At 54.0% G+C, this 15,354-nt stretch overlaps 1 protein-coding gene across 1 annotated transcript; it reads right to left on the reverse strand.

The window, feature by feature from the left end:
* Nucleotides 1-994: 994 nt before the first annotated feature.
* On the reverse strand, nt 995-9,005 carry MATN1 (matrilin 1). Its single transcript, XM_007170559.2, has 8 exons — nt 8,915-9,005; nt 6,847-7,193; nt 5,507-5,729; nt 4,360-4,485; nt 3,480-3,896; nt 2,761-2,913; nt 1,800-1,880; nt 995-1,133 (listed from the first exon to the last, which is right to left on the reverse strand). The coding sequence occupies exons 1-8, from the start codon at nt 9,003-9,005 to the stop codon at nt 1,084-1,086; spliced, it is 1,488 nt and encodes a 495-aa protein (XP_007170621.2). The 3' UTR covers nt 995-1,083.
* Nucleotides 9,006-15,354: the final 6,349 nt, after the last annotated feature.

Here is a 15,354-nt window from a genome sequence, read left to right on the forward strand (position 1 = left end):
GCGATGGGCCAGCCCAGGCTCCTCACCAACCTCATCGTGCATGCACACACACACTCACCCCAGGGGTCCTGGTACAATCCAAACCATCTCTCTTTTCCTCCAGCTGGGTTGAGGGTGATAGAGCGCCCTGCTCAACTGAAGTTCCTTAAGAAATGGGAGAGTATCTGTCCCATAGGCCACCATCTCCCCATCGCCTGACACAGGGCACGTGCTCTGTGCTTGCTGTCTGCATGAACGAATGAATGAATGAATGAATGGTGGATGGCCCTATCTGGTGCCTTTTTCTTTTGATGTCTCACAGTCCTGGATTCAAGCCCTGTCTCTCCAACTGACTCACTGCTGAGCAAGTCATCTTATTACTCAGGAACTCAGCTTTCCCATCTGTAAAATGGGGACGACTCAAGTCTGTTCCGGGTAAGGTTGCTAGGAGGATGAAATGAGACCTCATCAAGGAATTTGTAACTGAAAAGGCAGAACAAACATGAGCCAGGTTGGGAGCAGTGGCCGTCATCCCTGTTACCACCACTGTTGCCATCCTGCGACCATCCCCATCACCCACCACCCTCACAGTCCTTCTTCCTGCTCCCCAAATAACCACACTGCCACTGGCCCCATTCAGTGCTTAAGTTAAGTCACATTTAATGGTTTTTCAAAGGGGAATAGAGAAATCAGAAAAGAGATTACAGCACTCTCAGTCAAGAAAGGGTGAACTAAAAAATATGGGAATATATTAAGCTTTTGATTAAAAAAATGCAAACGCAGTTCCTCCCACACTCACCCCTGTGTTCTCACTCATGCTCTCAGACACACACCCAGCCTCAGACGCACACACACACACACACTCACACACTCACTCCCAAACATGCACACACTCCCTGCACACACACTCAAACACGCACTCCCCCCAGGCTCTCAGGGTGGGAGAGGGAGAGACTCGGTGCCGCCCCAGGGCCCTACCCTTCCCAAGCCCCTCTCGCTGAAATGGCAAAGCTAGACTAAACTCAGGCTCTAGGGGACACACATTGGGCTCTGTGAGCTGCACTGGGGGCAGGGAGATGGAGAGGTCGTGGGGGACAGGTAGCCTTAGACGATTCTGTTCTCCAGGATGGCCAGCCGCTTACTCACAGCTTCCAGTGGACTGGGAGTTAAGGAGATGTGCAGGTTGGCCAGAGCAGGGCAGTGACGGGGTGGCACCTGCACTCCGGGCCCCCCTTCTAGGACTTTCTCTCACTTCCCCCTCATAGCGTGTGTTCTCCCCAGTGTCAAAACTTATCCATCCACAGCCCTCAGAATGGTGCTTTCCAAAAACAAGCAAGTAGTTACAGTGAGCCCGGAAAGCCCAGCCCTGTCCAGTTGCAGGTTTAGGCCTGCTGGGTCCCCACCTAGTCCTGCCTGAGCCAGGGGAGCTGTGAGGGGTCCAGCCCCATCTGAGTGGAGACTGGTGGGTAGTCATGTCACCGAGAGCTTGAGCACTGGAAGTGCATGGGCACCATGTTTTCCTGAGCGTGTCCAGGACTCTGTGTGTGTCCAGTCTAGAGCTTGGTTCCTGCCTTTGCTTTGGCAGGGTCAGTATCAAAGCCGGGGCCAGCCTACCTGGCCAGGATTCAGCCCGTCTTCAGCAGGAGGCAGGCAAGGAGGAGCCTGCCCCGATCACACCACACAAGGGGCACAGCTTTCTCCTCTCCCCACAGGGCCCTCCCCTCCCCTCCCCTCCCCCCTCCCCTCCCCTCCCCACCTCCCCTCTCCCACCCCTCCCCCTCCCCTTCCCCTTCCCTGCAGCAGCCTCTGGGAAAGGATATGCTTCCTGGTCAGGGCCTGCAGCAGCCCCTCCACTTTGGTCTGGAATTTCACGATGGACTCGCAGGCACACAGGTCTTCCTCTGGGGTGGACAGAAAGTGGGGAAAGAGAAAGAGGATGGTGAGCGGTTTCCTGCCAGGAAGGCGGGTGGTCACTGCCCAGGGCCAGGACAGGGTGTCTTGGGGGAGTGTGGGGCCTAGGAGATGCGAGAAGGCAGAGAGACACGTGAAATTCTTAAGACAGAGCTCCGAGGAATGATGGAGGGGGCAACCCCTGAAAGTCTTCCTGCTCCCTCAAAGCCCTGATAAAGAACTCCGGTATTAGCATCCCCACAATGGTCACCTACTACGCACAGGACACTGTCATCAGGGGCCTCTAGGTCACCTTGGTGACTCCTCACCCCAATTCTTTGGGGTTGAAGTCATTAACCCCATTTTACAAATGAAGAACTTGAGAAGGAAAACAACTTGCCCATGGCCAACAGCTAATTAGTGTCAGAACAAACACGCAAACCCAGGCGTGTCTGGCTCTGGAATCCATACTCTTTACCACTGGGAACCAGCTGGCGAGATCACCAGGGAGGATCAGGGGAGGAAGCACGGTTCAAATCCTGGCTCCTCCAGTTATTAAGTGGTTCCACCCCTCTGACCTTGGTTTTCCTGTCTGTAAAATGGAGATAACAATATTCCTACCAAATAGGATTAAACGATTCATATTTGGAGAGCACTGAGAAGAGTGCCACATGTGTAAGAGCATTCAATATACAGCTGCTGGTTGTTAAAGCCTGACTGGCCAGCCTTCCTCCTGATTCTGCCAACTCATGGTGCCACCCCAGCTCCCGTTTTCCCCACCCACATCCAGTCCAGGATGGTTACACACACACACACACACACACACACACACACACCCCTCCCAGAGCCCCACCTGCTCCTCCCATCACCACAATTTCTGGTCTCACTCACCCACGCAGATCTTCTTCTGCAACTTCTTGCCAATCTGGTTGATGGTCTTGAAGTCAGCCGTGTAGAAATAGTGCTCTGCCACAGGCTCTGAGGCAATTTCTCTCAGCTCATCCTCCACAGCGTTGCCCACACCCACAGCAAACATCTTAAAGCCTGCCAAGAGGAACAAGATGAGTAGCAGTGGCCATGGGGACAGGCAGCCATAGCTGAACCTCCTGGGGAATCCCCAGGCAATCAACAGCAGACACCTCCTGGTGGCAGATGCTGGAATTGCAGGTACAATGATTGAGGAAATCAACATTTGCTGAGCTTCTACCATATATCAGACTTGTACTGACTGTACTGGGAACTTTGCAATCTCATGTAACCCTCAAAACCATCTATCTGGTAGTTATTATTATTCTCATTTAATAGGTGATAAAACTCAGGCTTGTCCCAAAGTGGGGTTGCCTGCCAACAGTTGGTATGTTCTTGGGAACATTCAACTAGAAAAGTTCCAAGCCCCACCTACCAAAGGACCATCAAGCCAGCCACTTACTTTTCTGGGACCTCAGTTTTCTCATCAGTATAAGAAAGAGCTGGACAAACCAATCCCTCCTCATTCACAATGAATCTGGGTTTAGGGCTCTCATCAGAACAGACATAAGATAAACTATAGTTGAGCTGTTCCATGTGTACCCCTGGCCACTGGTGGTGTTCAGGGTCCAGACAGCACCTACCAAGGTCCTTGGCTTTCTTGGCAGCATCATTAATGTAGTCCTGGCTCCGACCATCAGTGAAGACAATGCCCACCTTCTGGGCACCAGGCCTGGCCCCGCTGGACACACTGAAGGAATTGTCGATGAGGTACTTGAGGGCAGCCCCGGTCATGGTGCCCTTCTCCATGTAGGACATGTTCCGCACGGCTGCCTTGATGTCCTTCTTGGTGTGGAAGCGGCCCAGCGGGAACTCCTGGCGCACAGAGCTTGAGTACTGCACCAGCCCCACTTGGGCCAGCTTGTCCGACACATCCAGCGTGTCCACAATCTGGTTGATGAACTTCTTCACCAGCTCAAAGTTCTCTGGCCGCACACTCTTGGATCCATCAATGAGGAAAACCAGGTCAGTAGCCGAACTGCCACCTCCACCGCTGCAGACTGGGGAGGGTAGGAAGGCAGGGAAGTGATGCTTAAGTTCATAGTCATTCATCCCAGCCACTGGCTGGGTACCCACCACACCCAAGATCTGTATGGAGGATCATCCCATTTGGTCCTCAAAACTTCCTCTGCGAAGCCTAAGTTCCTGGCCCCCATTTTACAGCATTGAAACCGGAAGCTCTAAAAGCTGTTAAATCACACAGCTCAGAAGTAGTGGCACCAAGATGTGAACTCAAGACTATGTAACTCCTTCCACCATACTAAACCTACCACCCATTGTGACAGAAAGAGGGACAGTAGTGAGAAGAGAACTTCTGCTGACACCAAACTCTAGAAGGCATCTATTGCAGATTGGTCCAGAGGCCAAGTACAGAGAGGCTCAGGTGGGCTTCCTGGGGAGGGGCCAAGGCCCCGTCCCCTGCCCGCCACCCTCCCCAGGCTTGCCTGTGTCCGGCCCACTGACCATTGCAGGTCTTGCCATCACTGTTCAGGGTGAAGCCCTCACGGCAGGCGCAGGTGTAGGAGCCCGGAGAGCTGAGGCACACCTGCTCACAGTCGTGGTCGCCTGTGGCACACAGGTCTGACACCACTGTGGGGACAAGAGGAGACTCAGAATCTCATGGTCACAGGGCCTCGGACATCTCAGCAAGGATGGCCCCTCAACACACCCAGGGAAACTGAGGGCCCCGATTGGATGGGGTCCCAGACCCTCAGCCCAGGGCCAGAATCACTGCAGCAGTGCTGACATCCCCGGAGAAGGTGATATTGCTGATAATAAACTAAAACTTCCTGCTAAAAATGTATAGGCCAAAGGGGCGGGGCCTTTAATCCCCTTTGTTCACTGTTGTATTCCAAGTGTCTAGAAAAACACATGCAGCAGTGAACACAGCACATAGAAGATGCTCAACAAATACTTGTTAAATACCACATATTGAGCATTGTACTGCGCATTACTGCCTGGAATTCTCACAGTCAGATTCATGCTCTTCCTAGGCCCGCTTCCCGAATGTGGAAAAGTCCTTGCACCGGCCCCGCCTCCTCCTACTCACCTTCTGACTATTCCCATGCCAAAGACCCCCCACAGGCCCACCTCTCGTCTGCAAAAGACTCTGAACTTTCTCCTGCCCAATGCCAGGCCCCTCAGACCCTTCCACATCGCAGAAGACTCTGGCACCCCAATACCCCACACACCCCACACACCCCCACCCCCTCCACCCCCCCGCCCCCCACACACACACTCCCCCCCGTCCAAATAGCACAGGTTTTTTTAGGCCCGCCCCTTACTGGCTTCTGGCCCCTCCTTGGTCCCTGCCAGTACTCTACCACGAAAAGGACTTCTTTCTGGTATCGCCTTTCCCCAACTCCCTTAAGCCCAGGCAGGGGACAGCCCCCAGATCAGGCGGCTCTGAGCCCTGGCCCCACCCCCGATGTTGGCTCTATCTCAGTCCCTGCCCCCGTATAGGGCACCTCCAGCCCAGGCCCCGCCCCCACGCTGCCGCTCTCGGCCACGCCCCTTTTCTGGCCCCGCCCAGGCACCGGTACCCGTCCCCCCCCCCCACCTCACTCCCCCAGCACCACTCCCAGCCTGGTCCATCCCCCGCCCTGCGCACAGCAGAAGGCCTCCTGGAACTTCTTGGAAAGCTTCTCGATGACGCTGTAGCTCTCCACGTAGTCGACGTGCTCGTCCTGCGGCTCGCTGGCGATCTGCTGCAGCGTGGCCTTGTCCACGCGGCCTACGCCGATGGCGAACAGCTCGATGCCACTGGCCCGGGCCCGCGCAGACACGTCCCGCACGCTGTCCTGGGGCCTCCCGTCCGTCACCACGATGACCACCTGCGATGCACACGCGGGGCGTGTGTGAGGACCCGGCCTCCCTCCCCGCGCTGGGTGGGCCGCTTGGCCCTCCAGTAAACCCCCAGGATGGTTGGCATAAGAGGAGGTTGACCCAGAAGGGCGGAGTGGCTAGCCCGGGTCACACAGCTAGTCGGCAGCAGGTGGATCTGGCCCCTCACCAACACCAGGGTTTGGGCCTAGGGAAAAGAACCTGGATAGCGGAGGAGGCAACAGGTTTTCTCTGACTGAGAGACGTGGCCGAGCTGTTCTCTCATCTGACTGTGGCCTCTGGGTGTCTCCGCCCTCGGGCATGACCTCCTGAGGGCAGAGCCTCGTCGCCTGTCAAACGAGGGCCTCTGACAGCCGGGCCAAACCTGTGCTCAACACCGTACAGTTCTACCATTTGGCCACCAGAGGGAGGCAGAGGCTACGGAATGGCAGTTTTTCCTCCGGTCTGGACATTTTTTCTCCCGTATGCCCTGGGAAGGAGGCTGTTTCCACATTGATGCCCAAGGAATGAAGGAAGATGCTGCCTTTTCTCCCTCCATTCCCCAAGATACTACCTGCCTTTTCCTAAGAGGAAAACACTTCCCCTCCCACAAGGCTCCTGTGTGCTGTACCCCAGAAAGAGCAACAGGAGGGGACCCTGGTGCTGAGCCTGGCCCTCATCACCCCCTGCCTGAGCCTGCCCTGAAGTTGGGTCCTCACAGCTCTGCTGGAGGCTGAGACTCGGCATCCAGCCCCCTTAGCTGCTTTTCTCCTTCTGACCTGGGTCTGCTTCTGATTCCTGAGTCCCCACCCCTGGCCCAGATGCCCAACCCCTTGGGTTGGGTCTTGGTGACCAGACAGGCCTGGGTTAGAAATGCAGCTCCATGAGTCACAGCTCACCTTCCTGAGCCCCTCTTCTTTCATCTGGATAAAGGGGGTGTGGTGAGGCCCCCATGAGACGATTCATGGTAAGAAGCCCGGAAGGGGCAGCATTATTTTTAATATCATTACTCTGGGGCCCCTGGGGAGCAGCTTTGCACAATCTCTTCCCCTCCAGAGGCCTAGGCTCCTGGCACTGAAAACCTAGCTCTTCACTGTCACATGCTGCCACATTCCCGTGAGTCCCTACCTTGCTGATGTCCGGCGAGCTGGGGCGACCGCCCTCAGCATCGCTTAAGGCCTTGGTGATGGCGAACTGGATGGCCAGGCCCGTCATGGTGCCCGTGGACAGCGGCTGGATGCGGCGCACGGCCTGCAGCAGCAGGGCCTTGGAACCGTGGGCCCGCAGCGGGAACTCCTGCTTCACGGAGCTGGCGTAGTTGACCACGCCCACGCGGGTGGCATTGGGCCCCACGTCCAGTGACTCGATGACCTGGGACAGGAACACCTTCACCTTCTCAAACTCCACTGGCCGCACGCTGCGTGAGCTGTCGACGACGAACACCAGGTCTATGGGCCGGGTCCGGCAGAGGTGCCCTGGGAGGCGGCAAAGGTCAGGAGGATGGACCAGAGACACTCAAGACAAAGGAGCGGAGCACCAGCAGCTACTTAGGTCTGGACCTGAGGCCTCAGGCAGAGTAGACCAGACATGAAACCAGGCTGGCTGTGTCCTATCATCAGCGTGGGGACACTGGAGCAAGCAACTTGCCAGAGGTTGCTCAGCCCTTGGGCAAGACAGAGGCTCGAATGGCGCCCTCACCTCTCTGAGCCTCAGTTTCCTTTCTCTACAATGAGCAGGTGGTCCCTTCCTTACAGGATCCTTTGAGGACAAGCAAAAGGGCACGTAGGGTGCCAGCACAGGGCTGGGCACGCAGGGTGTTCAGTGGGCAGCAAAGGAGAAGACAGCCTTCATATCTCAGGTTTCAGCCCAGAGTGGCTACCGCAAACAAGGGGCAGCTCTTTTCCCTGGCTGGGCAGGGGGGCCCTGAAGGTGGGCCCTCGGGTGGGCACAGCCTTGAAGGCGAACGCAGCACCTGTCAACATGGCCTCTTTCATCTGAGCATTAAAGCAAATCAGCAAAGTGGACCCAGTTTGCGTCGATCTGCCAGCTGGTGTCCAAGAGCAGGAGAAAAGGCAGGAGTTCCTAGTGGCCACCTTGGCAGCCTGACCAAGCGGGCCCCCAAGACACACCCCCGAGGAGCGATGTCTTCCCAGACAGCCTGGGAGGCAGCACCATGTGCTGGGTGGTACACAGAGCCCGAGGGAGGCAGACAGGGGTCAGAAGCCCAGCTCAGCCACTCTGTGGCCCTGGGCAGATCATTGCACCTTTGAAGCTTCACTTTTCTCATCTGTCTGGAGGGAAGAATAGGCCTAATGCCTGATGTTATCACTGGCCTGGACCTGCAGCCTGGTGGGACTTAGTACAAAGGCCCACCCCCTCCATCCCACACTGAGTCTGAGCCGCTCCCAAACAGGGATGCAGGAAGAAGAATCAGGATAGGCAAGGTGTGTGGGACTGTCCCAGCCCCCAGCCACAGTGCCCTAGGCCCGGCCATCAGAGATCCTCAAGGGACCTCAGAAATCACCTTGCAGCTGGCTCCCCAGTCCCCACTAGCTGAGGCTACAAATGGGTAAACTGAGGCCCAGAGAGGGTGAGGGAACTGTCAGTGGATCAGGAGCCCAGAGGCTCTGAGGCTTTCTCGCTCTGTGGTCTTAGATGGGGCCTCTCCTCTCTGGCCTCTTTTTCCCCATCTGTACAGGAGGAGTTGGGCATTCTAGGATTCTGTGTCCAAGGCTGAAACTCAGAGGGGTACAGCTCATGGGGAGGCCAATCGGGAATCTGCTGGAAGGGCTGGTGGAAGGGGGAATGTCGTCTTGGCCACCCCCACATCTGCACTCATTGGAGAGCCGTGAGCTCAGCCCTGGGCCTGGTGCAGCCCCAGATGTCAGCAGGCTCTCTGGGTAGCGTCTGCCCTCGGTGACCCAGAAGACCGAGGGCCCTGCAGTTTGCGTGGTCCCTGAGGACAGCCTGGGAGCTGCAAAGCCCAGAGAGAGGCTCAGAGAACCCCACTCATGTCCCTGGAAAGAACAGACAGGGTCACCCTGCCCTAGCCCTTGTGACTGTCACCATCTCTGGCTGCTCCTGGGTCAGCCTGCAGGCCACCCCTGCCTCCCTGCCCCTCTCCCCATCCTGGATCCCACTTAGCCTCTGTCTGTCTCGGTGCCCGGTGTCCCCCACCTCACATGGGCCCCCTCACCTCTGGACAGGGGCGCGAGGCCAGGTATGCGTGGGACCTGGAGAAGCAGCAGGCCGCAGAGCACGAGGCAGGGGCCACAGAGTACCCTCATGGTTCTGGCAGTGCAGGCAGGATCGGCACAGTGGTGGGGACCAGTGGGGGCCAGGTCTTATCAAGCTCGCTGCCTGCCCAGACGGCCCCCCACTGACGTGGGGCGGCCCCCTCCGGGGGGCGGGGCCGGGCTGAATGGAGGTGTGTGTGCCAGGGAGGGAGGGAGCCGCCCGGCCTGGGCTCCGGAGGCCCCTCTGACCACAAGGGCTCCTTTGCCTGCAGGAGCTGCAGCTGGAATCCAGGAAATCTCGGGTGGGTGGAGGGTGGCTCCTCCAGGGCCCGGAGCCTGCGTTGGCCCGAAGTTGCCACTCCAAGCCCAGGGAGACCTGAGTCCAACGGCCTCGCGCCCCAGCACTGCCCGCACCCGCATCTCGCAGCCACGCTTTTCTCGCCCCTACTGTTCCAACCCCAGTCTCCCCGTCTCCAGCCACGGCCGTCCGCTGCCTCTCCACACACGCCCTGCTCTCCAGCCGTGCCTGGATTCTGAGCTCTCCTCAAGCCTTTGTATACGCAGGACCATCTACCCATAATGCCCTTTCCTCCCGATCACTCTCTGCCTAACCATCTTGCAAGGTCATATCGGGGCGAACATGTACCCGAGCCCCTAGTATGTGAGGGGCAGTAGGGAAGACGGTTGAAAAGTCAGACTTAGGAGCCAGGTGACCTGGGTTGGCTTTGTACTGCCTGTGTGACTGTAGGCAGGTTACTTCACCTCTCTGTGCCTCAGATTCCTCATCTGGAAACTGGGTTCATGTAAATCTGCCCTTCCAGTCAACGCCAGGAGGGGTTGATTGGAAGAGCAGACTTATATGAACCATCTCACTGAATTCTCTTGACAGCCCTGTGAGGCAACCAATATTATTACTCCCACTTCCCAGGTGAGGAACTGAAAAACAGTTTTGAAGTAACTTGTCTAAAATGCAGCTCAGCGTCAGTGCCAGGAAAGGGCCCCAAGCCGGTATTCTCAGCCACCCTGCTTGCACGGGTAAAGCTTAGTGGAGGGGGCTTCTCCATGTCCACCTCTCCCCTAGCTCCCCTGGGGTTAGGACTGCTTCTGTGCCTTGACCATTTCATCCATGAGTGGGTAAGTGTCTGATTGATTCATCTCTGCATCTGGGACCAGCCCAGGGTCTGCACAGAGGAGGCAAAAATAAGGCTTGTAAGTAAAGGAGTATAACCAGGAAGGGTCCCCACCATTGTATCTGGGTCCAGTAGTTGATGGGATAGAGCATAGAGAGCATGGGCTTGGCCATCTGAGAGAACCACGTGCAAATTCACTTCTGCTGCTCACCAGCTGGGTGACCTGGAGCTGGTGACTTAGCCTCTCTGAGCCTCAGCTTGTTGCCATACAAGATGATAAGGGAATGGTAGCTCTTGGCTTGCCTGCCTCACTGGAACCATGTGAGGAGTTGATGAGAGGACGGAAGTGGAGATTGGAGACTGAAGGATTATCATCTTTTGGGGGGTACAATCGCTAATACTTAAGACCTGTGACTTCACTCTGTATAAACTATACCTCAATAAAAGGAAGAGTACAGATGCTTTTTAAAAAGTGATTGCCGGGCACAGCTGATCCAACAAATATTGTCACAATCTTCAGCGGTGATGATGATAACAATCCCTTCCACGTGTGACACGGCACAGTCACTTGCTCTATCACTCTGTCTCCTTTGTTCCCCCGACAAACCGGTGAGGTCAGCAGATCCAACTATATTAGCCCATTTGTCAGATGAGGAAACTGAGGCCCAGAGGGGTTCATGACTTGCCTGAAGCCACCCAGCCTGTTTAGGGGCAGAGCCAAGCTTAGAAATCAGGTCTCATTCCCCTTTGCCCCTATTTAGAGAACAAGGAAGTTAAAAGCATTTCCCTCTGACTTTTCCCATTTTCGTTTCATTTTTTCACAATTCACAGCCCTCCCCAGTTCCAAAAACCAGTTGAAATGGATTTCTTTTCTTCTCTGCAACTTGAAAGTCTAATTCTCTTCTCCAGAGATGCCGCAGGGTATGGTCATTGTGGCCCTTATCACTTCCCCAAATTGTGTTATGAATGTGGTACCTGGCCCCCACCTCCACCCTTGCCCCAGAGGATGGGGCTGGCAGCTCCCTCCCAGCAGGGGGCTTGTCTGTCTCATCACCAGTGAACCCCCCAGACCCAGCTTGGTGCCTATCACAGGGTATCCGGTGAGCAAATGAAGAAATGAATTAAAAGAAGGAAGTAATGATGAACTGGGTCCATTTCCATGTTAACCATCAAAGGTCAGGCTGGGGTAGGTGATGGTGACCAATGGCGAGAGAGGCACAGTGCCCGCCCCCCACTCCCCTGCTGAAGGTGGACGAGGAGAACGTGAGCTGGAGTCTCCTAGCCCACCACCCCTCTCCCCAGTGGACAGAGCTGTGTCCGGAGCTCAGGGTACAAAGCCCTCTTGGCCGGGGAAGCAGCCGGGCCCATGAAACAGCTCTTTCAGCTCTGTCTCTGAATGGCAGGTCTATGGGCTCCTCAGAAGAACAGAAGCGCCTTTTCTGTGTCACTTCGCTCATTAGCAGAGCCACAGAAACATGCTACAGGTAAGTTTTCGGGAACAGAGGTGGGTTCCCCCCAAAGGGGCAGCTTTAACATTCCATAGTGGGAGTGGGGGCTTGGTGGGGTGGAGACCTGGAAGTTGAGTATATACATTGAGGAAAGAAAATAAATATTTGTGTTTTTAAAATGTGAAACATTTTACCCCAGGAATCAAAATCGGGAACAGTGTGTCCGGTATTAGCCAAGGAGAAAAACCGCGTTGAGGGGCCTTCATCAAGGCTGCTCCCGAGACAGACAGGCAGCCGTGAAGGGCTCCCCCTGTTCCCTCTCCTTGTTTTCACACACCTCGGGTTTCCAGAAACTTAAAGACTTTAGTGTTTTATCCAAGAGAGAGCGTTTGTGATCCATTGAGAGGCCCCCTGGGCAGAGTGTGGGTCAGGCAAAAGCACACAGGACTCCCCGTCCTGTGCCCCAAGCTCAGTTCTTTTCCTGAAGAGCAAACCTGGGTATCTCTCGATGCAACGCAGTCCAGGACTGCCTGTCTCCTTAGTCCTTCTAAACCATCATCACTGTTTGCTGGATCCACATATACCTTTACTATTTTTTTAATTAATCTTTCTAACATTAAACCAACTCACTTTTGGACAAAAATTTCTCCTCTTTCTTATTTGAAACAACGGCCATGAAATCACTGGTTTGATGTACCGATTACATACTTGTTCCAATATGCCTTCAAATAAATTCAAAACTAATTAAACTTAACTTTTTCTTCCACGTATCACCGAAGTTATCTTGCTTTCTGTCAGTGGTGCTCATGCCAGACATTGAGGAATCCTATGCAGTGAAAAAGTTTTGGAATCAGACAGAGCTGGGTTTGAGCCCCTGTTCTGTCACCTGCCAGCTGTGTTGACATCAGGTGAATCCCCTCACTTTTCTGCTCTTCAGTTCTATGTCTATAAAGTTGAGATCTCAATGCCATTGTCAGAGGATGGTGGAGAAGGAAAGGTGTTGAGTGCCGCATCCATGCTTACTGCTTTCGCAATGCCTTCTTGTATTAATCAGCATAGAATAGGCCAAGTTACAGCAACAAGCAAGCCCTCGGATCACAATGGCTCGACACAAGGGTCTGTTTCTCTCTCGTGACACAGCCCAGCGCTAGACAGGCCCTCCCCAAAGTTGCCTCTATCTTGGTAGCCCATCATTTCCACATCCTTTGTCTCCAGACACACGGACAAGAGAGAGAAAAGGAGCAACATCACCTGACTCCACCTGGGGATGGAATGACTCCAGGGGTGGGATGTGGGTGCCTAGTGAGCAGGACATGCTCTATCACGCTTTCCAAGGAAAAACAGCTTCTGTTGGCCTTATATCACCTCTAGATGAAAATTCAAATTTAGCTGGACATTTAAGGTCCTTCAAAATCTGTTTCTTGACACATTTTTCAGGCCGTTGCCAGTCTCTCTCCCTCCCCCCACCATCCCCCTCTCTTCTCTGCCACAGAATGAGTCACTCCCTCCTCAGTCTTCTCTCACTGCACATTTTTATTGGCTTTTATCCCTTGTCTGCCTCACTGTACTTCCTGGGACCACCTCCCAAATAAACAACCTGTACCCAAGTCCACGTCTCAGGATCTGCTTTGGGGGGAACTTAAGCTAAGCGAAGGCAAAGCTTTGGGGTCCAAGATGAGGATGTCTTTGGGGCCATCCTGGGGTTCGGGAAGAACAGGACCCCAACAGGTGGGAAAGGGGAGGGCCAGGAAGGGAGATGCCCCTACAGGACCCCAAGGGCAGCTAGGATCTGCGGGGCACTAAGCAGAATCCTCATTCAAATGCATCTGCAAGTCACTCTCTGTTTTATACTTCCTTCAGTTACCCCCAAACTGTCGATAGTTTGGTTAAGGTGGTTCAAAAGAAAATGCAGATTCCCAGGATCCTTCCCAGACCCAGTGATTCTGTATTTCTAAGCTCTCCGGGTGGTTCTGATGTAACTAAACCACCGATCTCACCCAACCTCCCATATGAAACATAAAGTCTCTCTCTGGAAAGCTGTTGTCCAGCCTATGGTGTTCAGCCTCTCGGACAGGGAGCTTGCTGCTCCCCAGAGTATTTTCCATCCAGCTCTGAGAGCGAGCCAGTCTCCCAGTATACCATGTTCAACTACCTGACGATCACGGCCACACCCCCACTAAGTTGATTCTTCCCTAATGAAAACGTCCCTACATCCTGCAACCATCCTTTACAACACAGGGATTTCAGCCCATTACCAGTGTGGTACCAGCTCCCAGTGGCATTTCAATTTGTCTCTCCCCCTCCTAAATATGTGAGCTCTGAATTTAATATAATGCTCCGGCTCGCAGAACAGATTATATTTTCTCTCCCAATTTCTAAGGTACCTAACTTCCCTTTGTGTTGCCTGAAATCCCTGCTGTTGTCCCCTCAGCCTCAAAACAGAGGCTCTGGAGACCTGAGAAGACCACTTGAGGTTGTGTAAACAATGGTTGGCTTACCTGTTTCATCTTTCAAAACTCTGGACCTGCCCTGACCAAGACGTCAGACATGCAGGGTCGTCGGTGCTGCCGTCACTTAGACGTTGAAGGACGAAAAATAAAACTTCCTCCAAATCGGGAAGGGGTGCTACATTGTTTTTCCATTGCTATGTAACAAATTTCCACAAACTTAGCAGCTTAAACACAGCACAAATATAGCTCCTCACGGTTCCTGAAGGTCGGAAGTCTGGGTTCTCTGCTCAGTGCCTCGCAAGGCTGAAATCAAGCTGTAATCAAGGCTGGGCCTTGTTCTTTTCTGGAGCTGAGGATCCTCTTTCAAGCTCACACGGTGGTTGGAAGAATTCATTTCCCTGCGGTTGTCAGACTGAACTCCCTCCCCACCTCCGCTTGCAAGCTGTTACCCAGGGGCCACTCAGCAACCAGGGGTCACCCGACAGTCCTTGTCATGTGCTCTCCCCCAAGGCCCCTCATGCGTCACATTTCTCCCACGCCAAACCCCCTCTTTCTGAAGAGTCCAGTCCCTTTTAAGGGATCAACTGATCAGGTCAGTTTCACCCAGAATAATCTCCCTTTCTTTTTTTTTTTAATTTTATTTATTTATTTATTTATTTATTTATGGCTGTGTTGGGTCTTCGTTTCTGTACGAGGGCTTTCTCCAGTTGCAGCAAGCAGGGGCCACTCTTCATCACGGTGTGCGGGCCTCTCACTATCGTGGCCTCTCTTGTTGCGGAGCACAGGCTCCAGACGCGCAGGCTCAGTAGTTGTGGCTCACGGGCCTAGTTGCTCCGCGGCATGTGGGATCTTCCCAGACCAGGGCTCGAACCCGTGTCCCCTGCATTGGCAGGCAGATTCTCAACCACTGCGCCACCAGGGAAGCCCTCTCCCTTTCTTAAAGTCAACTTACCAGCTAACATAACCCAATCCCAGGAGTGACTGTCCCATCAGAGTCCCAGGCTCTGTCCACACTGGAGGGGTGAGAACTAGACAAGGTCATAGGTCATTGGAGGCTTCTTAGAATTCTACCCACCCAGTGGTATATATGGGCATAGAACAAGGGGAGGGAGGGAGGAGGAAAGGGGATTGACAAGGAAATACAGCATTTTTATAATACAAGTGAATCTACAAGACAGAAACAGACTCACAATCATAGAAAACAAACTTATGATTACCAAAGGGGAAAGGGAGGGGGCGGGGGGAGGGATTAGGAGTATGGGATTAAAAGATACACACGACTATATATAAAATAGATAAACAACAAGGATTTACCGTGTAACACAGGGAATAATATTAACACAATATTGTAGATCAACTCTACTTCAAAAAA

Source organism: Balaenoptera acutorostrata, chromosome 1 (assembly GCF_949987535.1).
Source record: "Balaenoptera acutorostrata chromosome 1, mBalAcu1.1, whole genome shotgun sequence".
NCBI classification, from domain to species: domain Eukaryota; kingdom Metazoa; phylum Chordata; class Mammalia; order Artiodactyla; family Balaenopteridae; genus Balaenoptera; species Balaenoptera acutorostrata.

Excerpts from the sequence above, each read along its gene's own strand:
- MATN1 (XM_007170559.2), bottom strand. The coding sequence starts at position 9,005 with ATGAGGGTACTCTGTGGCCCCTGCCTCGTGCTCTGCGGCCTGCTGCTT. Across the intron at positions 2,914-3,479 it reads CAAGAAAGCCAAGGACCTTG|GCTTTAAGATGTTTGCTGTG; the intron begins GTAGGTGCTGTC and ends TCCTCTTGGCAG. Across the intron at positions 1,134-1,799 it reads GCAGGCCCTGACCAGGAAGC|TGGAAGCTGTGAGTAAGCGG; the intron begins ATATCCTTTCCC and ends CTCCCAGTCCAC.